The sequence below is a fragment of the Adiantum capillus-veneris genome, chromosome 17, assembly GCF_014529385.1.
Source record: "Adiantum capillus-veneris isolate H3 chromosome 17, ASM1452938v2, whole genome shotgun sequence".
Lineage (NCBI taxonomy): Eukaryota > Viridiplantae > Streptophyta > Polypodiopsida > Polypodiales > Pteridaceae > Adiantum > Adiantum capillus-veneris.
Window position 1 is genome coordinate 41,738,709 of NC_140947.1, and position 26,548 is coordinate 41,765,256.

The 26,548-nt window shown below is 44.3% G+C and overlaps 1 protein-coding gene across 1 annotated transcript in view; it reads right to left on the reverse strand.

The window, feature by feature from the left end:
* Window positions 1-681: 681 nt before the first annotated feature.
* Window positions 682-26,548, reverse strand: part of LOC147437115 (osmosensing histidine protein kinase SLN1-like) — a 42,445-nt gene continuing 16,578 nt past the window's right edge. The window contains exons 3-9 of the mRNA XM_086486707.1: window positions 11,078-11,194; window positions 10,851-10,972; window positions 4,039-4,264; window positions 3,299-3,407; window positions 2,660-3,185; window positions 1,817-2,453; window positions 682-1,524 (exon numbers count right to left, since the gene is read on the reverse strand). Coding sequence (XP_086342833.1) covers window positions 1,294-1,524; window positions 1,817-2,453; window positions 2,660-3,185; window positions 3,299-3,407; window positions 4,039-4,264; window positions 10,851-10,972; window positions 11,078-11,194 — 1,968 coding nt within the window. The 3' untranslated portion in view covers window positions 682-1,293. The remainder of the gene's footprint in view (window positions 1,525-1,816; window positions 2,454-2,659; window positions 3,186-3,298; window positions 3,408-4,038; window positions 4,265-10,850; window positions 10,973-11,077; window positions 11,195-26,548) is intronic.

Below are 26,548 nucleotides of genomic sequence, written 5' to 3' on the forward strand. Positions count from 1 at the left end.
TACTTGGATTGCTAGTAATTTCAGCTTTGCATTACCTGGAGAAGTGCCTCTACTCTTGTAGAATACCCTTTTGAAAAATATATACTACTAGTGCAAGACCGACAGAATTTGTCCCCCCTGAAAATTATGCACCAAAGTCTTCATTTTCGTTTCCTACCTTTTCTAAATCCTAGGGAAAAATGTTTTTACAAGGTTACTATCTTTGAAGGTGGTTGTCTGCATTTGAATTTTTTGCATGAAGGGCATCAAATGCCAACCCTATGGAGGGCATCCAAGTTGCTTACTTGGTCAAAGTTTGTTGTCAAGAACATATGTCTACCCAAGTTGTCATAAGGCACCTATGACAATTTGGGTAGGCATACATGGAGAATTCTACGGACCTTTCCGCACAAAAAAACACCCTTGAAAGCAATTATCGGCCTTAGTGTCTTAGCTTAGCCTTGTGCCGGTTGACAAATCAAAATAGCCAATTGAGAGGAGAGAGAAGGAATTCACAAAAAGTGTAAATGAAGGAAATGTTGTTTATTTTGCAAAATTTCTTACTACGAAATCCCCGAAAGGGATTTATGTATGTTTGTGAAAATAAGTTTTCCGAACAGTGCTTCGAAGGCAAAACTATATATTTTTTAAATTTATTTGTGTAGTTCTTGTATACAGTGACCTAGTTACCTTCTTAAAAAATTCTCTTCCAGCAAACCATTTTCTTTTCTTTATTTTGAAAAAACAAATCAGGAGCTTCTTTTGGCAGAAAGGTGTTTTGGGTGGGTAGTTTAGAGACCCAAATAACCTATTGCAGTGGAGAGCAGTCTCTCTCTATGTGTAAACTAAGTTCCTCTTTGCCTGACCTTTATGATACAAACCTTATTGGGATATGACTTCTTTTGGAAAATGAAGCTACCTAAGAAAATTTTGCTGTCTTTCTATCATACATTTAATAGGCAGATAGATTTCCTGCCATATGAACTACATGTACACTTGTGGTCTTCAAAATTGACTGGCAAATTGAACTTCTATAGGTTCTGCTGTGCTAGAATTCTTCTTGCACACCGGACTTCTTACATGCAAATTTCTGCGACCGCCTCTTCTATCCTTGGAGCTCCTTCCCAAGCAGCCATTGTCCATCACTGCTAATCCTTCAGCCTTTTCTATTTGACCTTCCAAAGCATGATACCCCACCTTACCAATCTGCCACCACTGACTACAGAGACTTCCGGACATGCACACCATTGTGCAAGAACATATATCACTTTTTCTACCAGTTGACAAAAAGGCTAATCAATTTCCAAAGAATTCTCACACTTCAACCCTTAGCTTTCTCTGCATTACCATCTGGATGGTTTCAAATAGCTGTTTTGCTTGAAATGGCTTGCATGCATATGCATCCATCCCTGCCTCCAAGCATTTTTCCTTGTAGCCTTGGATTGCATGAGCAGTGAGTCCAATAATAGGTTTGCGAGGATATGCATATTGCTGCTCGTAAGCTCGAATGACTTTTGTTGCTTGTAGACCATCTAGCACTGGCATCTGTTTCAACAAGCATTCCGACTAGAACACTAAACAAGTTTGCATAACAAGGGTTTACAGTTGAGACAAGTAGGTCTCTACCATTTTTGAAAATTTGATATTCTATCAAAACATTTTATGCGGATTTTTTTGGGATAAATTAAGTGTGTTTGGATTAAAGATCAAGCATTTAGGTCACTTGCGGTGATGTTTTGAGACACTGCCGAGAAGATTCTCTCTATTTGAACCCTATGAAATGGGTTTTTACGCATAACACAGATAAGAAATTAAAACCCTTAGGAGTAATGCATACCTGAACATCCATAAGAATGAGATCATATTTGTCCCACCCTTTCTGAAGGGACTTCAGACACTGTTGTCCATCGGTCACAACGTCAGCTTCGATGCCAAATTTCTTCAGTTGCTGGCATGCAACTTTCTGATTGACCAAATTATCCTCTGCCATAAGAACCCTCATGCCCTTGGTAGAGAGATCCTTCGATTCAGGCAAACTTAGAGAACGGATGCCTCTCAATTGTAAAGAATTTTCTACTTCCAGGGCACAGACTGCAGAACCCTCTGGTAAATGGCTCATGTCAGTTAAAGGTTTGATTGCTTGCGCGGATGTGTCGACTATCATTTGCGTTTCATTACCACCTCCCAATGTATCGTGACCATCCACAAAGGCACCATCAGAAGTACTAGTCCTGGCTTTGGGCTTATTAGAAACCCCCATCTCCATGTCATGCTTCTCACTCGTATTTTGCAGCCAAGAATTGACACCGGTTTCATTTCTGGGTTCACCAGGTGTTCTTTGCGTTAGCCCTGTTGAATGATTATTAAGAGATCCTGTCAAATCCCCTTTCTCAAAACTAGCGACAAAATAGAACGTGCTCCCTTTTCCTATTTCGCTCTCCAACCAAATGTGGCCATCCATCATTCCAACTAGCCTGTATGGGCAGCATATATGGCTTCAAAATGAAAGTTTCAACAATTTCCCTAGAAAAAAGAATATAAGCCCTAATAAATGTGAAATAGAACGTGAAATGGAAAACGGCAGCTTCTGCTAGTAGCTAAAAGAGATCCTTATTCTGAGTTGCTTCAAATTTTCATGTGAAGAACAAAAACGGAGTTTTTAAGTTTGCGGATATGGTACCTTTCAACAATGCTAAGCCCCAAGCCCGTACCTCCATAAAGCCTTGTTGTGGAGCTATCTGCTTGAGAAAATGCTTTAAATATCTCTTTCTGATTCTCTTTGCTTATGCCGATCCCAGTATCAGAAATCGAGAAGAGCAACCAAACTTTCTCACTGCTTCTGACAGTGAGCTGCAAAGACTCATTGGTGTCAGCAGACAATGTAGGCAATGATGACCGCCTTTTCATTTCATGTGTTTGCATACCATGTTTCATCCTGCTTCCTCCATCCAATTTTACAAGGGAATCAAACTCTCTAAATACTGGAATCTTGTGTCTCATCTTGAAATTTTCCTGCATTGTTAGTAGGTTTCTCGTTGAGCGAGCAGTGTCCACGCAAGAGCTTCTTCCAGGCTTTCTACTATATGATTGTTCTTGACTGCAATTAAGATTAAGTCCTTTGGCACTGGTTTGGGAAAGCCTATTTGTGTATAACTTTACAGAGACAGAGACGGAACCCTTATGCGTGAACTTGACTGCATTCCCGGCTGCAAAAAGACCGTAGAAATGAAATGTTATATTAAACGTCTACAAAAGGCCAAAGTGACCTATGAACAATTTCTTTCATGTGAGTTTTGGAAGTTCTGAGGCTCTATCATACCCAGATTGAGTAAGCATTGTTGCAAACGAGGAGCATCTCCAATCAAACACTCCGGAACATCAGGAGCAACATCACAAAAAAGCTTCAATTTTTTCTCTGCTGCTCTTACCTGCAACCAAGCACCTCTCTCATCATATAACGCCATAATCAGACCTACAAAATAGGCTTAAAGGTTTCCTCCAGAAGCATTCCTACAGAGAGGAGCTTTTTAGAACTATTACCATTGTGAAATAAGCTTCCTCAATTTCACAAGGGTAACGCATGCAAGGGTATCTAAGTTAGCCCATGTTCCCGAGGAGTACGAGATGAGACTCATTGGGTGGATTACTTGGGTATCTCAGAAATTTTCAATAATGTTTGGATCTTGAATTTGTATTAATAAACCTATGGGAGACAGCATTAAACAACAGGACATCATGAGTTTTAGTATAATCTAGGCAGTACAAGGCTCAAGAGAGGGAAGTCATGAGTTTCATGTATGGTACAATTCTGTATTATTAAACTCTGCTCTACCTTCATTTAAGTTTGATAAAGCTGAAGATTTTCTAGACAGATAAACGTTTTCCTTTACGTGCATGATCTACATGTATAACAGTATTGCCTACAATTCAATCGTAAACCAGCAATATGCAGCTTATCTAGGACAACTCTCAGAATTTAAGTACCAACCGTTTTTGAACATTGACAAGTTGAGTGATTTACAATAAAAGCTCACAAATTCAGATAAGCGATACACGTACATAAAGCATCTTGACTGTTGATTCAATGATGCTAGGGAGATTGAAAGGAACGCGCTCCAGTTCCAATCGTCCTGACTCTATCTTTGCTAAGTCCAGTATTGCGTTTACGATGTGAAGAAGACAATCAGCAGACTGGGAAACGATTTCAAGGTGTTCTTTTTGCTCATCTGTTAGATTTGTGTCTAGCGCCAATGATGTCATTCCAATAATACCATGAATTGGTGTCCTGCATATGTTTAGAAAATTGAAAAAATGTTAATTCTGTTATTTGAAAAGGATCCAGCACATCATGCCATGAGACTACACAAAGAAGCCAGTTTTGATAAATCCTCGCCTTTGAATGGTACAGATATAGAAGTTTATAGACACTGAAACGTAGCAATTATGTTCTCTTTTTGATCACCCAGTCCCCACTCTGCATGCCATACAACACCCCCAGCGTGGTACTGGATGGAGCTAGCTAGCCCTTTGCATATATGGCTGTACTCTCCTTTGTATACAGTTCCACGTCTATTGGAGTTAGAGATCCATTCTCCTCGTCCTTCATATACATACACACATGCCCCCATGTTAGTCTATTTTGTTTTGTACCAAGTTTATTTCAGCACTTTTGCCCTTTTTGCTGGATACCCTGAGGATCCACACATGTACGCTGTGTTGTCTCATAGGCAAAATTCGGCCTCTAGAAGGCGTTATTAAAGCTTTCTTTGTCTCTCCTTCTTGATGATGAGTATTGCCACCCACATACACAAGCATCCAGCTCTGACTGAGGGGATACATCACTTGGTTTCTCTATGGTAAAGAAAGCCATTGATAGGATGAGGACCAGGAGATCTTATGGTCACGATGGATTGATGGCGGAGCACTTTATACATGCTAGATATATGCTTGCAGGGCTTCTTGCAGTAATGTTCAACAGAGCCATATATGAGGGTTTTGCGGATACTTGGAGCATGTCTACTATTGTGCCTATCTTCAAGGCAGGAGACCCCATGATTCCGGGGAATTACCATACTATCAGGATTGGGCACACACAAACTAGGTCGTATGCATCCATTCTTGAGCAGCAGCCGAGTAGATGGGTAAAGAGAGCAGGCATTCAAGCATGCCAAGCAGGTTTCAAGAGGGGTGGTTTTTCCTACTCTTGATCATATATTGACACTTAGAGCTGTTATTGAGGAAAGCAGATCAAATGGTAGGCGGATTTACTCTACCTTTGTGGATTTTCGCAAAGCATTTGATACGGTTCCCAAAGCTCGACTGCCTGATGCAAAGATTACAGGAGATGGAGTACCCACAATCTTGATTTGGGGAGTCATGGCTTTATATAGGACAGTCGTGGGGTGGGTTCGTACTCCCGAGGGTATCTGAGCATGTTCACGTGCAGATATGGGGACCACCAGGAGACCATCATAGCTGAGCTTGCAGTCGTGATGGATGGAGATGTATGGAGAGGCCTCTGGTCTCTATGATTTCCCGGATGATTAGAGCCAAGGCCTCTGTACCACATGAGATTATTCGTGCAAAGCTTGTTGCTCCCCCGTTGGTCATAGAGGCACTTACCTCCTAGATACTGTCTATAAAAGAGACCGATCTATCTTTGGGGAGATCCCAGATATTGTCTATAAAAGAGACTGATCTCGCTTAGCTAAGGGGTCTTCTCAACAGCTTGCCTCACAAGGAGACACATCTTGTTGGTATGCACATATGACATCCTGGTTTCAGCTACATGGTTTTAGTATGGACAGACCACCCCCTTTGAAACAAACTTGGGCACCCCAAGTCTAGATTCCGTCGCGACACGAGAGAGAATCACTAAAAATACTTCACAACTTTAAAATCACAGTTCAATTTTGGTCGACACGGCCCAGCGTAGTTCCGTGCCAAGAGAGACTGGCCCCAAAGGTTGGCGCCCCTTTCGGCATTTCTTTTATATTAATCTTTGAGCAAAGTGCAACTCCCGCAGGGTCCTCTGCTCTCAGACTCTACGTCCAAATGCTCTAAAGAGTGAGGCCCTTAGGGCTCTTTTATTCTTACAAGGTATGCCAAAAGCAAAGCCCCAAAAGCAATTAAACTCAAAAGCATTCCAGCTTTAAAAGATTTTTAAAAATAGCAATTGTTCCAAAAGCACTTGATCCCAAAAATCTTTCAAAAAGAAGCAACAGCATGATTTGCGGAAATCCGTACAGCAACTAGCGCAATTTCCAGACCTGCCACGTCAGCACCGTAAGGACTACCACGTCAGCATGTCAGCGTGATTTTTCGGGATCCATACTGCAATGTCAGCAACCAACACAATTTCCGACCCTGCCACGTCAGCATGTCAACGTGATTTCCAGAGATCCGTATTGCCATGTCAGCAACTGTCTGTACTGGACTACCACGTCAGCATCTGTGTGTGTGTTTGTCTAGAGACCTACCACGTCACCAGTTTATGACATACCCCCCTCTTGAAAGAATTGTAATCGCCCTCGATTACGCCTACAAAACAAACAGAGGCCATAAACTTTCTTAGTAGACACTGATTGTTAGTACCCAGGCACTAGAAACGACACATCTAGCACATGTACAAATACAACAGTCACATCACTGCACATGACATCACAAGATAATCAATCACAAAAACATTCATTCCAAATCTCAGACCATGACTGCCAACAACGTATTTAGTAACCACATCTAGATCCATTCGGAACTTCATTGATGTCGGGTTAACTAATTCCATATTGCGATCATGTCTATAGAGATTTTTTTAAATTATTATTATTTCCGACTCAAGCACTTGTGTGCAAGTAGTCATTCGCCTCAAGCACTGTCGTGTGCGAGAAATCTTTCACCTCAAGCACTGTCGTGTGCGAGAATCTGTCACCACAAGCACTGTCGTGTGCGTAAATCATTTTCGGGGATCCGAAATTATCACCAAGTTCATTCTGAACTGAGTGGTCCAGTCATTCATTCCATCGAATCATTCGTGATTCATGATTCGTTATCAGGTTCATTCAAGAGCTGTCACTGCTCCATCCAATTCTTAATCGTGCTCTTTTTTTCCAGATTCTTTCAGAAAACATCAGTTTTATTCAAAATTCAAAATCATCTTCCAAAAAGTCTTGTTTCATAAGTCCATAAATCCAACTAATGCTAATTCAAAAAGCTATTCTGGAACGAGTATCGCCTCGTTCTGCTCTTCTGTCAATGTGCCAGCCATTCTGATTCTTGTGTCCTTTTGGGACACTTTGTAGCGATATGTCCTTGTTCTCCACATTCAAAACACTTCCCTGCATTGAAATATTCATCTCTTTGATCTTCTCTCAGTGAAGGTCGTCTATCTCTTCGTCGATTGTTTCTGTTATGACTTGTTGAAGGTTCATCTAATGGGTAAGTCAATTTACCTGAATGTATAGCAAATCCGCGCTTCGCATGTCCCATCAACTGTTGTATAGACTTTGGACTTCTGTTCGAGACAGTAGTCTTGAATTTCTTTGGGGAGCCCACAACTAAACAGTTCAATCTGCTCCCTGAAACTGATCTTCTTAAAGGATGAAACGGGTAGAAAATTTTCCCAAAATCTTTCACAGTAAGAATCCAATGATTCTGTCTTGACCATCCGAACATGGTTCCAGTCATAAATCACGTCTCGTTCCTATTCTTGTGTAAGCCATGAAGAAATAAAGAGTTTCTTAAATTTCAACCACTTTGTCGGCGCTTGTTTCCTTAACAACAAAGTGGACCACCAAGTCCATGCATTGCCTTTCAGAAAGGATGTCGCCCGTCTGATCTTGGAGTGCTCTGTATAGCGGCCTCCAGAGAATGCTATGTCAAATTGTTTGGATAAAGGCTAAAGTCTTGGGAGCATCTCGAAACCCTGAAAAGTGCTCAAACTTTACTGCATGTCCTCCCTCCTTGAATTCTTTGGGCCTTTTGCCCTTGTTGTCGAGGAAATCGTATTGATTGGCTCTATAAAACTGCTTTCTTTTGGCATAAAACCTATGATCGTCAGAGTCTGAACTGTCTGAGGATGAGTCCTCGGTAAAATTGTCAGAAACTGGGCAAGATTTAGTCTTCTTTGCCTTTTTCTAGCCCTTTCCGAAGCTTTGCTTTTTACTTCTCTTTTTTCCTTTTCTGTCTTCTTCGCTCGAATCAGAATAGCTAGAAGAACTGTCAGAAGAAGAAGAGGAAGAAGAAGAAGAAGAATTGGGTAGTCCTGCAAATCATACACGCTTCTTCTGCTTTTTCGTCGATGTAAAAGTAGATTGACGACCCAAATAACCCGGGAAGTCAGTTCCTTTCTTCTGCTTTTTGTCCTGCTTTTCGGCTTTGTTGTTCGCGTTAAAAGCCTGCGTAATCCGTGTATCAACCACATCTTCCAATTCTTGCTCTGTAAACATCCTCGGAGCAGGAGATTTCTTGAGTGCCAGTTTGATGGGTGGCTCTGTGGCTTTCTGCCACTTGGTGTGCACTTCATCGAAGGATTGCTGAGTCAAAAATTTTACAAATTTCGGATCCTTTGCAATGTTAACCATCATCTTTGTCGCGTCGTCAACCAATTGTCGACGTTCCATCTCTTCAATCTCTGCCTAAGTAGGCCGAGGTGGGCCGTACTCTTCCTCTGATTGCTAATGGGAATCTTCTCCGCGATCTCCTCCCGCATTCCAAGATGCAAAAGAAGTCGACCGATCTCCATTAGAATCCATAAGTGTCGCAAGAAAAGGATCGGATTTCCCTGTAAAAGAGAAATCGTCCGCGCTCTGATACCACTGAAACAAACTTGGGATTCTGTCGCGACACGAGAGAGAATCACTAAAAATACTTCACAACTTTAAAATCACAGTTCAATTTTGGTCGACACAGCCCAGCGTAGTTCCGTGCCAAGAGAGACTGGCCCCAAAGACTGGCGCCCCTTTCGGTATTTCTTTTATATTAATCTTTGAGCAAAGTACAACTCCCGCATGGTCCTCTACTCTCAGACTCTACGTCTAGATGCTCTAAAGAGTGAGACCCTTAGGGCTCTTTTATTCTTACAAGGGATGCCAAAAGCAGAGCCCCAAAAGCAGTTAAACTCAAATGCATTCAAGCTTTTTTTTTTAAAGCAATTGTTCCAAAAGCAACTGATCCGAAAAATCTTTTTAAAAAAAAGCATCAGCGTGATTTGCGGAAATCCGTACAGCAACCAGCGCAATTTCTGGCCCTGCCACATCAGCACCGTACGGACTGCCACGTCAGCATGTCAGCGTGATTTCTGGGGATCCGTACTACCATGTCAGCAACCAGCGCAATTTCCGGCCCTACCACGTCAGCATCGTACGGACTGCCATGTCAGCATGACAGCGTGATTTCCGAGGATCTGTACTGCCATGTCAGCAACTATCCGTATTGGACTGCCACGTCAACATCTCTGTGTGTGTTTGTCCAGGGACCTGCGACGCCACCAGTTTGTGATACCCTTCCAGTACTCGCTCAATGCACCCTCCTTGTTTGTCACACAGACTGAGATTACATGCCTCATCAGATAGGATTTGATTCAACTATAGACACCAAGAGGACATGGACAGAGCCCGCCGACACAAGAACTTGGCACAAAGATGGCTTTCTATAGAGAGTATCTTCTCCAGCTCACAAACGATGTATTTATGATCAGACCTGCCGATATGGGCACTCGTTTATTCCATGGGATACGATGTGCGATTGGTCAGATGCGCACATCATCGCACCAGCTAGAGATGGAAACTGGTAGATTTAGGAGAGTACTAGGCTCTAGCATAGGCCAGGATTTGCCAGTCGTGTCATATAGAGCCAGAGAGAGTTACGTCACATATGTCATTTCCAATGTATTATGAGATACGAGGCCGCTTTCACTATCTATTCGGAGAGGGCTTTGGACCATTGGCTAGAGTCATGAGATATCAGGATCACAGATGTTTTTGCTAGAGCTACGCAGCCACAAGGAGAATCTCCTCAAGAGATTAGATAGTGGGAGACATTCACAGAGGAAAATCGCTGATTTTCTTAGAGCAGAGACTCAGTCAGGTGAGCAAGCTTCACAACAGACTTCAAAGTCCACCTATACCAAAGGTATATTGACTGATAGAGCCATTGATCTTGGGAGAGCTAGACGCCCACGTCTACGGGGGCCACCATGACATCGACGGAGGCTCCATCAGAAGATCAGGACTATTCCAGCACGGCATGGGATATGTCCAGTACGACTATTTACCAATGCAAACATTGACGATATTCTTCACCAACCGATGCAATACATCCTCGGACAATGCCCAATTGCGGACATCCTCGGACAGTGATGTTCATTTAGATTTAGCTTTTATTTTACTTCATTTTATTTTGTACCCAGACATTGTATTAGATCCATCAAGATTGTATCAGTTTGGTCTCATAGATCATTTTGGCCTTTTGAAGACGTTTAATATACCATTTCATTTCATTTTTATCAGTGGCATAATTTGACCTGGACATTTTGCTATTTGTATGCATATTTACCATAGTCACAAGGGACGCGTCCCGAGGAGTGGGGACGGGGGACGAGGGACGGGGCTCAAATGGATTTTTAGTATAAAAAAGAGGGCGAGACGGCAAGCAGGGACGGAAAAATGGGGACGGGAAGCCCAAAAATGGGTGTCACCTGTGACTATGACATTTACCAAGAATGTACTTGCTACACAAACAATTATGATTGAGAGAGAAAGCAGTGTGAGACACACATATGTTTGATTGTATCCATAACACTCTACAAGGCTAAATAACATAGACAATGTGTGCATATGCAAAGAAGGTACACAAGCAATGTATGTATTCATCACCTGATCTCATGACTCATGTTTGCCAGAAACTCAGATTTGGCTCTGCTCGCTTTTTCTGCAGCTGATTGGGATGCCTGGAGCTCTATATTTGCTTTCTCAAGCTCCTTTGTGCGCTCTTTAACCTGAAAGAAATTAAAATTCAATCAGCGCACTGATGATGCGTTCAAGAACTAGAAACAATCTGACAAAAACAGAATTCTGGACTCCAAAACTTGTAGAAACAATACCTGAGATTCCAAGGTAGAGTTCATTTCATTTAGTTCACCTTCCATTTGCTTCCTGTCATGCACTATTGCAGCCAGAGTAATAGACACTGTTGCCAATACACTCACAAACATTTGCACCTGTTACAAGAAAATTATGACTTGGTCATTTGCTCATGAATCACATTTTACGCCCTCTATACTTAAATCAATTATCTTGAAACTTCCGATTGTACCATAGATAGTGACTATAGATTGCTGCTCTAATTTTTTCAAAGAAAAAGATCCTACAGACTTTTCAAAAGTCTACATTAAGGCTGGTTACACCCTATGGCCCCGCTTGCTATTATGCCTCATAACAACAAATAATATGAGCCCATGTTGATTTGGGCGTTCGACTCCCTTACATGCCGACTGAGCTGAGCATGTCATTCTGAGCAGTCAGCCACTTCAGCATCAAAACGTGAGGCATTATGGATGGCACCCATCGACACAGGAGTTGGGCACGAAGATGGCTTTCTATAGAAAGCATCTTCTCCGACTAACAAAGGATGGATATGTGATCAGACCTGCCTATATGGACACTCATATATCCCATGGGATACGATGTGCTATTGGTCAGATGCGCACATCATCGCATCAGTTAGAGATTGAGACCGGCAGATTTAGGAGAGTACCAGTAGAGGCCAGGATTTGCCAGTTGCGTCATATAGAGCCAAAAACAAAGTTACATCACATATGTCATTGTCCAGTATACGAGACCGCTTTCATTGTCTATTCAGAGAGCTTTGGACCATTGGCGAGAGAGAGAGAGAGAGAAATGAAATGAAATGTTATATTAACGTCTTCAAAAGGCCAAAGTGACCTATGAGACCAGAAAGTTACAATGCGGTGTATCTGATACAAAGAGAGAGAGAGAGAAAGAAAGAAAGAAAGAAAGAAAGAAAGAAAGATTTTTAACGTCTATGTCAGGCCGAAATCGGCCTATGAGACAAATCAAATGTACATGGTGTGTATGTCATCCGTCTATCGGAAAGACAAATGAAACAAAACTGATACAAAACTGAACTGAATGTAGGTAGGTAGGGGAGTATCTGAGAGAGAGAGAGAGAGAGAGAGAGAGAGAGAGAGAGAGAGAGAGAGAGAGAGAGAGAGAGAGAAATGAAATGAAATGAAATGATATATTAACGTCTTCAAAAGGCCAAAATGACCTATGAGACCATCAGATACAAAGTGGTGAATCTAATACAATGTCTGAAGTACAAGTACAAAAAGTACTGAAAGTAAAAATGAAAACTGAAAATGAAGTGTGAAATGTGAAATCTGAAGATGTAGAATAGGCCCTCAATGACAATCTAGGTGTCGTGCTAGAATGCCTCTGATCCTCTGCTGGAGTCTCCGTCGATGTAGTGTGCTCCTGTGTCTCGGTCGTGGTCGTCTCGATCTCCCGAGCTCAGTCCCCCTGTCAATGAGGGTGCCTCTCGTATGAATGCGGGAACAACCCTGTGCTGGTGGTTGGTCTCTTGGCTCCCTCGACCAAAGAAGTCTGTGATCTGTCTCTGCGACTGTCGTACTCCATGTCTCCTCAACAGACTATCTCTATGTCGGTGTAGCTCAAGTAGATAAAGGCCAAGGCATCTCTGATCCTGATACCTCATGACTCTATCTAGGGGTCCAAAACCCTCCCTGAACAAGCAATGGAAGCGCCCTCGTATCTCATAATACACAGTGCAGTGGCATATGTAGTGTAGCTCTGTCTCTGGCTCTCTACCGCATAGTTGACATATCCTAGACTCCGGCGGTATCCCTCTGAATCTACCCGTCTCAGTCTCCAGCTGGTGTGAGGATGTGCGAATCTGACCAATAGCACATCGCAGACCATGAGACAAATGAGTATCCATGTAGCTTGGACGAGTCACAAACCCATCTCCCGAAAGTTGGAGAAGGTGCTCTTTGTAGAAAGCCATCTTGGTGCCCAACTCTTGCATCGGCTCTACCCATGTCCTTCTGGTGTCCAACTGTATAAGATCCTACCGAATGAGTCTAGTGATCTCCGTCCGTGTGACTGGTAGGGAGGGTTCATCCAGGGAATACTAAAAGGGAGGCAATCTATCCATGCTGAGACCATGCCTCTGAAACCATGAGGTCATCTGCGCATACCAACATGATGCATCTCCCTGCATCGCTAACTGTCTAGAGGACTCAAGAGCCAATCTGGTATATCTGCCTCTATGTGTATCCCATAGACTGTGCATAAAGGACACTGATCTAGTAAGAGCCTCAATCTCTATAGGAGGGGCGGCTACCTCCGCTCGAATAATCGCATGTGGTACGGAGGCCTTGGCTCTAATCATCCGGGATATCATAAATACCAAGGGTCTCTCCATGTTCCTCCAACTGTCATGATTCACAGATGGTCCCCACACTTGGACCCCATAAAGATAGCTGAAGCAACCAAAGTATCAAAGAGCCATAACTTTGTTCGTGGTTCTTGAAACTGAACCTGCAAACACATCCTCTCTAGCCCTCCCAATGCCGCATAGGCTTTGGACAGTCTAGTCTCTACTGCTCTCCTCAGAGTAAACCTCGGTCCCGTGAATACCACCCCCAGATATGTATATTCATCTGTGTACTCCACAGTGTCTTGACCATATACGAATGCAGGTGCCGATCTCTTGACCCACTGTGGTGTGGTGTTAAACACCATAACCTTGGTTTTACCAAGGTTCACAGACAGTCCACTATCCTCTGCAAAGTTGTGCAATGCATCCAAATGTCTCTGCATGCCCTCTGGCGACTCTGATATCAACACAATATCATCAGCATATAATAATAAAGGGATCCATGTCCCTGCTAGCTGAGCGCCTCTGTCACCCTCTCTGTCAATGTAGTCAGAGACCTCATCTACATACATACCAAAAAGTGTAGGGGACAAAGGACACCCCTGTTTCACTCCAATAGTGGAATGAACAATGTCAGAAAACCCCTCAGGAGTGCGTACCTGGCCAATCACTGAGCCGTATAAAGCCATGATCCCCCATATGATCTCTGTGGGTACTCCCAACTTTAGTAGCATGTGCATCAATCTGGCCCTCGGCACTGTGTCAAATGCTTTGCGGAAGTCCACAAAGCAGCAATACATCCATCTCCCATGAGCCCGACCCTCCTCAATAAGGGCTCTGAGTGTAAGAATAAGGTCGAAAGTGGAGAAACCCCTCCTGAATCCAGCCTGTCCTGTTGCTCGTATGCCCTCATTTTCTGCCCATTTACTCAGTTGCTGTTCAAGAATGGATGCATACAACCGTGCCAATGTGTGCCCTATCATAATAGTACGGTAGTTCCCTGGCACTGTGGGGTCCCCTGCCTTGAAGAGAGGTACAATAGTAGATAATCTCCAGGCCAGAGAGAGAGAGAGAAATGAAATGAAATGTTATATTAACGTCTTCAAAAGGCCAGAATGACCTATGAGACCAAACTGATACAAAAGTGGTGAATCTGTTACAATGTCTGGGTACCTTAGTACTAAAGTACTAAGTGTGAAAAGTGTGAAAGTGTGAAAGTGTGAAAATAAATGTGAAAAACTAAATACAAAGTATTAAATAAACTTCTTAGGAGTATTCTAGGTGTCTGGCTAGAATGCTTCTAATCCTTTGTTGTAGTCTCCTCCGGTGAAGTGTGCTTCTGCATCTTAGTCGTGGTCGTCTCGATTTCCTAAGCTCAATCGCTCTGTCAATTAGGGTGCCTTTGGTATGAATGTGGGTACTCCTTTGTGCTGGCTGTTGGCCTCTTGCTTCTCCTTCCACTCCTGCTTCTCTCGATCCAAAGAAATTTGTGATCTGCCTCTGAGGCTGTAGTGCTCTTTGTCTTCTCATTAGATTATCCCTGTGCCGATGTAGTTCCAGTAGGTACAAGCCTAAGCATCTTTGATCTTGGTATTGCATGATTCTATCTAGAGGTCCAAAGCCTTCTTGAAAACGCCCCCGTATCTCATAGTATATTGTGCAGTGGCATATATAGTGTAATTCTGTCTCCGGCTCCATTCCGCATAACTTGCAAATTCTGCTCTCAGGTGGGATTCCCCTAAATCTGCCAAATTCAATTTCCAACTGGTGTGATGATGTACGAATCTGACCAATAGCACATCTCAAACCATGAGACAGGTGAGTATCCATGTAACTCGGGCAAATCACAAATCCATCTTCAGATAGTTGTAGGAAGTTTTCTTTATAGTCGGCCATCTTCGTGCTCAATTCTTGTGTAGGGTCTACCCATGTCCTCTTAGTATCCAACTGTATAAGATCCTGTCGGATGATTTTATTAATCTCCGTTCGTGTAATTGCCAGTGATGGAGCCTCAAGAGAGTATTGGAAGGGGGGTAATCTTTCCATACTGAACCCGTGTCTCTGAAACCACGAGGACAATTGCGCATACCAGCATGATGTATCCCCTTTCATTGCTAATTGTCGAGAGGATTGGAGGGCCAGTCTAGTATATCGGCAATTATTTGTATCCCATAAACCATGTATAAAGGACACTGATCTGGTAAGAGCTTAAATTTCTATCGGAGGCGCCGCTAGTTCCGCTCAGGTAATCGCGTGTGGTACGGAGGCCTTGGCTCTAATCATTCGGGAAATCATAGATACCAAAGGTCTCTCCATTGACTTCCAATTATCCTGATCCACACATGGTCCCCAAATCTGGACCCCATAAAGCATAGCCGAAGCCACCACAGTATCAAAGAGCCAAAGTTTTGTTCGTGGTTCCTGAAACTGCACTTGTGAACACATCCTCTCCAACCCTCCCAAGGCCGCAGAGGCTCTGGATAATCTAGCATCCGCTGCTTTCTTAAGAGTAAACTTCGGTCCTGCAAATACCACCCCAAGGTATGTGTATGCATCTGTGTACTCTATTGTATCCTGGCCATATGCAAATGTAGGTGCCGATCTCCTAACCCACTGCGGTGTGGTGTTAAACACCATAATTTTGGTTTTACCCAAGTTTACTGACAGTCCATTGTCCTCCGCGAATTTATGTAATGCATCTAGCTGCCTCTGCATTCCATCTGGTGATTCTGCTATCAATACAATATCATCTGCATACAACAACAAAGGGATCCATGACCCTGCAAGTTGAGCCCCAAATGTAGGTGCCGATCTCCTAACCCACTGCGGTGTGGTGTTAAACACCATAATTTTGGTTTTACCCAAGTTTACCGACAGTCCATTGTCCTCCGCAAATTTATGTAATGCATCTAGCTGCCTCTACATTCCATCTGGTGATTCTGCTATCAATACAATATCATCTGCATACAACAACAAAGGGATCCATGACCCTGCAAGTTGAGTCCCTCTGTCACCCTCTCTATCAATGTAATCTGATACCTCATCTATGTACATACCAAATAAAGTAGGGGACAGTGGGCATCCCTGCTTTACTCCAACGGTGGAATGAACAATGTCGGAATCCTCTTCTGGAGTACGTACATAACCAGTTACTGACCCGTTTAAGGCCATGATTCCCCAAATAATCTCTTTGGGGACCCCTAACTCTTGCATCCTGCGCATCAATCTGGCCCTTAGTACTATATCAAAAGCTTTCCGAAAATCCACAAAGCAACAATACATCCTTCTCCCGTTTGCTCTTCCTTCCTCAATAATGGCTCTGAGCGTAAGAATATGATCTAAAGTGGAATAACCCCTTCTAAATCCAGCTTGTCCTGTTGCTCTTATGCCCTCATTCTCTGCCCATCTACTCAATTTTTGTTCAAGAATGGATGCGTACAGTCGGGTCAAAGTGTGACCTACCATAATGGTACGGTAGTTCTCGGGTATCATAGGATCCCCTGACTAAAAAATAGGTACAATAGTAGATAATTTCCAAGATTTAGGTAATCCTTCACACATGACCCAATTAAACAGACGAGCAAGGACTTCTGAAAGTAGATCCTTGGCATGGATCAGATGTTCTGCTACTAAACCATCATGATCATATGCTCTTCTTGTCTTCATCTTATCAATGGCTTTTTCCACCATTTCCGTAGTAAAGAAAGTACTAGTAGCACGGCATGGCTCTAGCGGATCTGGTAATGGAGGCTGTCCAGATACCATATATAATGATGCTACATATACCCCAAATCTCAGGAGAAGTGATCGTCGGAGGCGGAGAGAGAGAGAGAGAGAGAGAGAGAGAGAGAGAGAGAGAGAGAGAGAGAGAGAGAGAGAGAGAGAGAGAGAGATGAAATAGAATCAAATGTTATATTAAACGTCTTCAAAAGGTCAAAATGACCCATGAGACCAAACTGATACAATTTGTGGATCTAATCCAATGTCTGGGTACAAAAACAAAAAGAAGTAAAGTGAAAGCCTAAAATCAACATCATCATCGTCAATGCCCGAGGATGCCCAGGATTGGGCGTTGTCCAAGAAAGTATTACATCGATCGCTGAAGAGCTTCGTCAATGTCCGCCTCTATAAATAGTTGTATTGAGCGTCTCCCATAACGTGCTAGAATAGTCCTGATCCTTTGGTGAAGCTTTCGTCAATGTAGTGGTTGCCATCGTAGACGTGGGCGTCTAGCTCTCCCGAGCTCAGTGGCTTTGTCCACTAATATACCTTTGACATTAGTTGACTCTGAAGTCTGCTGTGAGGTATGCTCATCCGGCTGCAAAGTCCCTACTCTAGAGGAGTCAATGATCTCCTTGTGTGAATGTCTCCCACTGCCTGGTCTCCTCAAGAGACTCTCCTTGTGTCTGCGCAGCTCTAGCAAGAACAACCCGAGGCATCTCTGATCCTGATATCTCATGACTCTAGCCAATGGTCCAAAGCCCTCTCTGAATAGATAGTGAAAGCGGCCTCGTATCTCATAGTATACCGGACAATGACAAATGTGATGTAACTCTATCTTTGGCTTTATATGACACAACTGGCATATCCTGGCCTCTATTGGTACTCTCCTAAATCTTCCAGTCTCAATCTCTAGCTGATGCGATGATGTGTGCATCTGACCAATAGCACATTGTATCCCATGGGATAAATGAGTGTCCATATGGGCCACTCTGATCACATATCCATCCTCTGTTAGTTAGAGAAGATGCTCTCTATAGAAAGCCATCTTCGTGCTCAGCTCTTGTGTGGGTTGTATCCATGTGCTTCTGGTATCTAGTTGAATCAAATCCTGACGTATAAGTCTAGTGCTCTCTGTCCATGTGAGAGAAAGGGCGAGTGCATCCAAGGAGTATTGGAATGGAGGCAGTCTATCCATGCTGAAGCCATGCGACTGAAACCATGATGTCACCTACCCATACCAACATGTTGTGTCCCCTTGGAGCGCTAGCTGTCGGGATAACTCAAGGGCTAGCCGAGTATATCTGTCTCGGGAGGTCCCATAAACTACGCATGAAGAAAATTGATCTAGTAAGGGCCTCAACTACGAGAGCCGAGACAGCTAGCTCAGCTCGAATAATCTCATGTGGCACTGAGACCTTCACCTGAATCAGTCAAGAGATCATAGAGACTAGAGGCCTCTCCATACATCTCCATCCATCAGTGCTACCAGATCTGCCATGGTGGTCCACTGAGGGTCCCCAAATCTGAACCCAGCATAGCTGAAGCCACTAGAGTGTTTTTTTTGTTTGTTTTTGTTTTCAGAGTCGGGCGGAGCAAGCCCGGCCGCTCCCCTTATCCACCGTAAAGTGGACAAGAAGAACGACCAGGACTATGCCCCGAGAAACCGAAGGCAGACGCTTTTGTCACTAGTTTCCTCTGGACTCGAGAGGCCAGAATTATCTACACTCTTAGGGCGATGACTGTTCCCTTGAGAGACCCATTTCGGTGGGCGTGACAGTGACCAAGTACCTCTGTTCAGAGGCCCAGGTACTGCGGGACTTGCTTCGGTCTTCCCTTTGGAGTTGCCTCCTCCAGGTAACTTATCACTCACCTCACTAAACTACCTTTGAAACCCGACGGTTTTCCCCTAGGAAATGCCATACCTGCTTGGAAGGACGTCGGCTCACAGGTGGCGTCCGCTGAGGCTGGTGATGTCTCCCTTGTGCATCTCCCAACCCCTTTTAGGTGAAGTTAACCCCCCCGGGGGGGAATGGCACTTGGGCGCTCTCTTATAGCTCATCTGGCTTCGCTTGGGGAGAATTACGTCATTTCCCCCGGAAGGGATCGGATTCAAAATAGCATAAGAAGGGGAGCATTATCTCCCCATCCGCCTATGCAGAGCCCCCAAGTACCGGGGTATAACTTCACCGAGGAACTTCGCCACAGGCACGTGCCCTGCGGTTCCGTCCCTCGAGTGCGGATCACGGCGTACCCAGAAGGGCAGCCGCTTCCCGCGAGCCTCCCCACCAAGGAGGATAACGGTCCTTTCTTCAGGGTCCAACGAAGGGTCGAGGGCGCTGAAGGTGGAGTTAAATCGGTTTAGCCATCTCCCCCTAGATTGTCAAAAAGCCACAGCTTTGTTCGAGGTTCTTGAAATTGGACCTGCGAACACATCTTCTCCACTCCTCCCAAGGCTGCATAAGCTCTCGTCAATCCAGTCTCTGCTACTCTCCTCAACGAAAACACCGATCCACTAAAAACTACCCCAAGATAGGTGTATGCATTTGTGTACTCCATCGTCTCCTGGCCATATGTAAAATTGGGTGCTGACCTCCTGACCCACTCTGGTGTGGTGTTAAACACCATAACCTTGGTTTTCCCCAGGTTAACAAGCAATCCACTATCGTGGGCAAATGTGTACAAAGCATCTAAATGACGTTGTATCCCCTCCAGGAAGTCAGAAATCAGCACAATATCATCAGCATGTAACAATAGTGAAATCCATGTCCGTGCCAACTCTAATCCTCTATCACCATCCCTCTCAATGTAGTCAGCAACCGCATGCACATATATGCCAAATAGTGTAGGGGATAGCGGGCAGCTCTGTTTCACTCCAATAGAGGAATGGACCACATCAGAGATCCCCTCTGGAGTGCGTACATGCCCCACGATTGACTTGTATAGAGCCATGATCCCCCAAATCAACTCTTTGGGTACCCCCATCTCCTCCACTCTGCTCAATATATAAGTGAGCTCCCCTAGAGGTCTCCCCGGATCCTCTGGGCATAAGCATCTGTAAATATACCATCTATGTAGATAGAATCAGTCCCCGAAGTAAAAGTGTATCAGGTATACGTAGATGTCTATGCCAATCGAGCTATGCTAAACTGGAATGAGACAATAAACGTGAGGAGGTCATGATCTACTGCTACCCCAATAAGCTTGGGCCCGACTGTAAAGTCATGAATAGAGGGTAGGAAACTGGGCGAGCCAAAACATAATCCACTGTGCTAGCCCCATGTCTATGAGGAAAACAAGTGAACCCACTCGATGCTGGAAATCTCTAGAGACTATTTAAGATGGCCAGTCCATGTGCAGTCCCTAAATCTGTTAGATGTCCCCCATAACTGTGCTCTTCATCCTACGAACACCTGGCCAATCCCATATCACTGACATCCAATTCTCTCAATATTTCCTCTGAGGTATCGTAGAAAGCTTTCTAAGATTGGCCCGTCCTAGTATTAAAGTCTCCCCGAAGAATGACATCTCCATCCCTAGAGAACTCCCACATGTCCTCATCCAATATCATGTAGGGTGATTGCCCCCTGGGCGATGCATAATGAGATGTGTTGGGGGTAAAATAGCATATTTCCATGTAGAGTGGCCTCCTTGTCTCTGCTCTCACTCTGACCCACATATATCTGGCTTGCTCATCTCTCTGACACTACGAATGAGGGGATGAGAGAGAGAGAGAGAGAGAGAGAGAGAGAGATTAAATGTTATATTAAACGTCTTCAAAAGGCCAATATGGCCTATGAGACCAAACTGATACAATTCTTGCGGATCTAATGCAATGTCTAGGTACAAAAATAAAATGAAGTAAAGTGAAAGACTAAAGACCAAAACTAAAAAACTAAAATCATCATCAGACTAAAATCATCATCATCATCGTCAATGTCTGAGGATGCTCGGCATTGGTCATTGTCCAAGAAAGTATTGCTTCGGTCGCTGAAGAGCTTCGTCGAAATGAGCGGGATCTATGGCGACCATCCGACAACTTCAAACCAGCAATGAATGATTTAAATCCAAGGTAATTCAGATGACCAAAATGTGCATGCCAAAGTTTTGCATGTGAAATAGCTCTTGAATCTGCAACTGCATGGTGGCGAGGGCTGGATAGGGTGAGGGGTGGAAGGGGGTGGGTAGGGGCGAGGGGGAAGTGGGTAGGGGCAAGGGGTGGGAGGGAGGGACGAATTCCTCTCCTAAAACTCGCCTATCCTACTGCTTTTACACCCTCTCTCTCTGCCCATCTACTCAATTGCTGCTCAAGGATGGATGCATACAACCGTGCCAATGTGTGTCCAATCATGATAGTGCGGTAGTTCCCAGGCTCCATAGGGTCCCCTGACTTGAAGATAGGTACGATCGTGGACAAGCTCCAAGTATTAGGTATGCCCTCGCACATGGCATGGTTGAACATCACTACTAGAAGCTCTGCAAGCAAATCTTTGGCATGTATAAAATGGTCTGCTACTAGGCCATCGTGATCATATGCTCTCCTAGTCTTGTCAATGGCTTTCTTTACCATCTCGACGGTAAAGAAAGCACGTGTGTGTGGGCATGGCTCTGGCGGTTTTGGAAGAGGTGGCTACCCCAAGACAATGTAGAGAGATGATGCATACTGACCCCATACCTCCGTAGAAGTGATGACCGGTGGGGGAGGAGTGCTCATGGAAGAGTCGCCATGCCTCGCCTGAATCCTAGCTCAAAAACAACCGATATAAATCTTGCTCTAGCCGAGCTAGAAACGCCCTCTTCTTTCGTCGTACCAAACGTCGCGAAGCAATCCGTGACTGCCTGTGAGTAATGACACCTAGAAGTACCTCCCTCTAAAGTCAGGCTCTCGTCTCCTTGCACTCCTCATCATACTAGCTATTTTGGGGTGTGCTCCAGAACATCGGCGCTGTCCAGGCTCAATATAGGGGGTATGCCTCTGCTATTGCATCCTATAGGGTCTCTGTCAATATATGAGTGAGCTCCCCTAAAGGTCTCCCCGGATCCTCTATGCATAAGTGTCTGTAGATGCCATCTATGTAGACGGAATCAGTCTCTAGAGTAAGAGTGTATCGGATATGCATAGGTGTATGTGCCAATTGAGTTGTGTTGAACTGGAATGAGATGGTAAACGTGAGAAGAGCATGATCAACTGCTACCCCAATAGACCTGGGCCTGACTATAAAATCCTAAATAGAGGGTATGAAACCGAGCTGAGCCAAAACATAATCCACTATGCTGGCCCCATGTCTATGAGGAAAACAAGTGAACCCACTCCAACACTGGATATCTGTGGAGGCTGTTCAAGATGGCCAGTCCATGTGCAGTCCCCAAATCTGTCAAATATCCCCCATGTCCAGTGTGCTCTTCATCCTGCGAACATCTGGCACTCCCATATCACTGACATCCAATTCTCTCAACATTTCCTTTGAAGTATCGTAGAAAGTTGTCTGAGATTGGCACGTCCTGGCATTGAAGTCTCTCAAAAGAATGACATCTCCATACCTAGAGAACTCCCATATGTCCTCATCCAATATCAAGTGACTCCCCCTTGGGCGATGCCTAATGGGATATGCTGGGGGCAAAATAGCATATCGCAATGTAGAGTGGCCTCCCTGTCTCTGCTCTCACTCTGACCCACATATATCTTGCCTGCTCATCCCTCTGAACAATATGAATGAGGGGTTGAAGCTCCTCCCTGAATAGGACTGCCACACCTCCTGACCCCCATCCTCTATGTGTTGATCTCACTTCTTGCCTACAAATAGTCTCCCAATGGTATCCCGTCACTCTAGGTAATCTGTCGCCAGGAGTCTGTTGCGTTTCCGAGTTAAAAATAATGTCTCTTCCCTTAAAGCTATCCTCAAATGCGCCTACATCTAGCTTCATTGATCCGTTACAATTCCATGCTGCCATTTTAAGGTTGGTCCCCTAGGTCTCGCACCGTCATGCGGTTCGTTTTTCCAACACCACTACTCTTCCTCCCCTATAGAAAGCAATTTTCCCTTTCTCCCTCGCCGCCTTGATCTCTGGCATCAGCACTTGCATGTGTGCTGCCTGTGTTAAAGTGAGGTCATCACCCAAAAATATCCCAGTTTGCTTGAGTGTTGGTCTCTTCTTCAAGAATTTCTTCCTAGCTTCCAGTGTAGGGAAACGGATAATGAGTGCTCTTTCCTTGGGCCTTCTTTCCTCATCACTTCCCTTTTTGCCAACTCTCCAAGCACGAGTGTGTGTGGGTTTAGAAATATCTATGCGCTTCAAGAGCTCTTGCACTTCTTCTTCTACTTTTCCAGTGTCTTTGAGACCTGTAACACACACATGAAGGGCTCTAGTCTTTCTCTTTTGCTCCTCCTCAATTGTCATATTGATGATTGTGGATGTCAGTGTGGCTTCAGGCATCTTATCTTTTCCTTTCTTTACGTCCTCGATCCACTTTTTAGCTTTATCAACCTTCTCTTGTGTTTTGAATAGGTGCGCCGCCCATGAAGAGGTTGTTCGTGCCTTTTTCTCTTCCTCTTCTCGTAGAGTTTTCACCTGCCCCTTAATACTTTCGAGCTTTTTGATCATTGAGGGTTGATTTTCTGTCCCCTTTGCGGGGGTATTCTTGCAAGTTGCAAGGTCTCCCTTTAAGTGCTTTGATCAATGCATCCTTTTCATTCATGCCATCTTCCATTTTTGTTTTCCAGGATTCAAACATAGCAAGAGCATCCTCTAATCTTTTCTGTGTTATACATTCACTTTTGCCCTCACAATTGTCTGCATTTCGGCCTTCAATGATGCGTACATCTCATCATGCTTTTTAAGCATCTCTTTGTCCACTTCTTTCCTCATATCTGCATACATAGCTATTCTGAAACTTTCAGCATTTGCATACATCTCAAGAGGCTTAGCTCTACCTTTTCAAACATTAAATCATCTTTGACTCTAGAAAGTTTCATGCTCTCACAGAACCTGGCAATAGTGTGCTCTCTTGAAACCTCCGCCTAAATGTCACTTTTGATTTAGGCGGGGTTGCATAAATGCTATCATCCTCGACATCGACCAGTTGGTCCTCAAGCACCCTTAGTATACCAAGTTTCTCTATGCGTACTGCAATTGCCTCGACGAGTGGTCCCTTTGCCCCATGTGAACTACCCTCAATCAAGAGAGGGAACCCAATAGAAGAAATTATTTCGATAGAAGAAATAGAGACCCTTGCTCACGATAGAAGACCTTGTTGCGATAGAAGACCTATTTGTGATGGAAGAACTTTGCAATAGAGGCCCTATCGTGATAGAAGATTGCGTTGACCTGCCCATGCGCTGCTTAGCTCATAGCACGGGCGTTGCTGCTTGACTTGCCATACAGTCCAGCTCACGCGATTGTGCCCATACTGTCCTGCTCACACATACAGTGCTGCCAGCTCTACCATACGACCTTGCAGTACATCTCGCGAGCCCCAACCTCTGCCGTACGCTCAAGCAATCCAATGTGCGAGCCTCCCACGCTTCACAAGACGACCACACACACACACACACAGAGAAATGAAAATGAAATGAAATGTTTATTAATGTCTACAAAAGGCCTAAAAGACCTATGAGACCATTACATCACATACTCATCAGGTGTGTCAAAGTGTTCAATACAAAAATAAAGTATTGAAGTAAAGACTGAACCACTAAAAAAGGGGGGGTGGGCTGGTATAAGGGCAGCCTGTGGAGCTCGAGGTGGCTGGTATAGGGGGTGTCCTAATGGGCCTGTACCTGTCCAATGTCATCACATGAACTCTCTCATGGGTCTTTGCAGCATTATATCAATCTCCTACTCTGTGAACAACCTCGTAGGTGTCGCTCTGTATCTCCCAATGATAGCTTGAATACGTTGGTGGTAGACAGATCAGCGTCGGGATCTGGTGATCTCTGTTGCTCTAGGCATTGTGTCAAAGGCTTTGCGGAAGTCGACAAAGCAACAATAGATACGCTGCCCACGTGCTCGACCCTCCTCGATGATGGCTCGAAGAGTAAATATGTGATCAAGGGTAGCAAAACCTCTTCTGAATCAAGCCTGCCCACGTGCTCTTACACACCCTCTCTGCCCAACGACCTAGCTCGTGTTCAAGCACAGAAGCATAAAGATTAGCCAATGTATGGCATATCATGATTGTGTGATAGTTACCAAGTGACGTAGGATCCCCGGTCTTGAATATCAGCACAATGATGTTAGAGCTCCAACTCTCAGGGAAGCCCTCAACTACGGCACTATTAAACATGTTTGCCAGCAAAGGTACCAATGTACCTTGTGCATGCCGCAAATGTTCAGCAACCAGCCCCTCGTGGTCATATGCTTTGCCTGTATGTATGTAGTCTATCAATGGCTGAGTGTATCATGCTCTCAGTAAAGAATGTACAGATCTGAGGACAGGGCCCCGATGGTAATGGTAGAGGGGGATGATCTGGTACCATATATAGACTAGTCGCATAATGCCCCCAAGCCTCCGTAGAGGTAATGGGTATGGGAGCTCGCTGATCTTCAAAGAGCCGCCATGCTTCTTTGCAGTTTTGACTTAAGAACAACTCATATAGCTCCTACTCAAGGCGGGCTAGAAAGCTTCGCTTCTTTCGCCTTACAAGGCGCCGAAATGTTATTTGTGACTATCTATGTGTAATGATCCCTGCCGCTACCTCTTTGTGAAGTTTGGTCCTCATCTCTCGACATTTATCGTCATACCAGCTATTTCGGGGTCTAGTAACCTTATTTTCTCTTTCCGCGTCACGATAGTGGGGAACGGTTGTATTTGCAGCTGCATGGAGAGCATCTGTAAGTTGTTGTGTCAACTCTGTCAATAAAACTTTCGGGTCCACAGTCCATAACAATCTGAAAATTTTAGATGTGTATACCTCTTCAGTTTGCTTTGTAAACTGATATCTGGGGTGTGAAAGACCTTGCTGGGTAGCCATGGATTGTATAGAGTAGCGACAATCTAGCGTGAAGGACAAATATGCATGATCAATAGCAGCCTTGATAAGTTTCGGTGACATTGAAAGCTCCCGAGGCGTAGTCCCCCGTCTCTAAAAGATATTTTCCATATGCTGTGCATTTGCCTTTATCTTGCGAGACTCTCTCAATCCCGAGATCCACATTATAATATTCTCGAAATTAGCTGCAGAGCTTTCAAAAAAGGAAGCTTGCAACGATTTTGTCCTTGCATGAAAGTCCCCAGCAAGCAAGACATCTCCCATTCGAAAATAATGCACTATGTCCTCATCCATGATCGTATATGGACAGTCATCGTATATGGGGACTCCCCATTCGGACCAGCATAGGCAGAGTTTGAGGGTGCAAAGTAGCATATTGCAATGTACAATGGACGGTGGTCTTCTGCCTGCACTCTCATCCACATATAGCGGGCATGTTCATC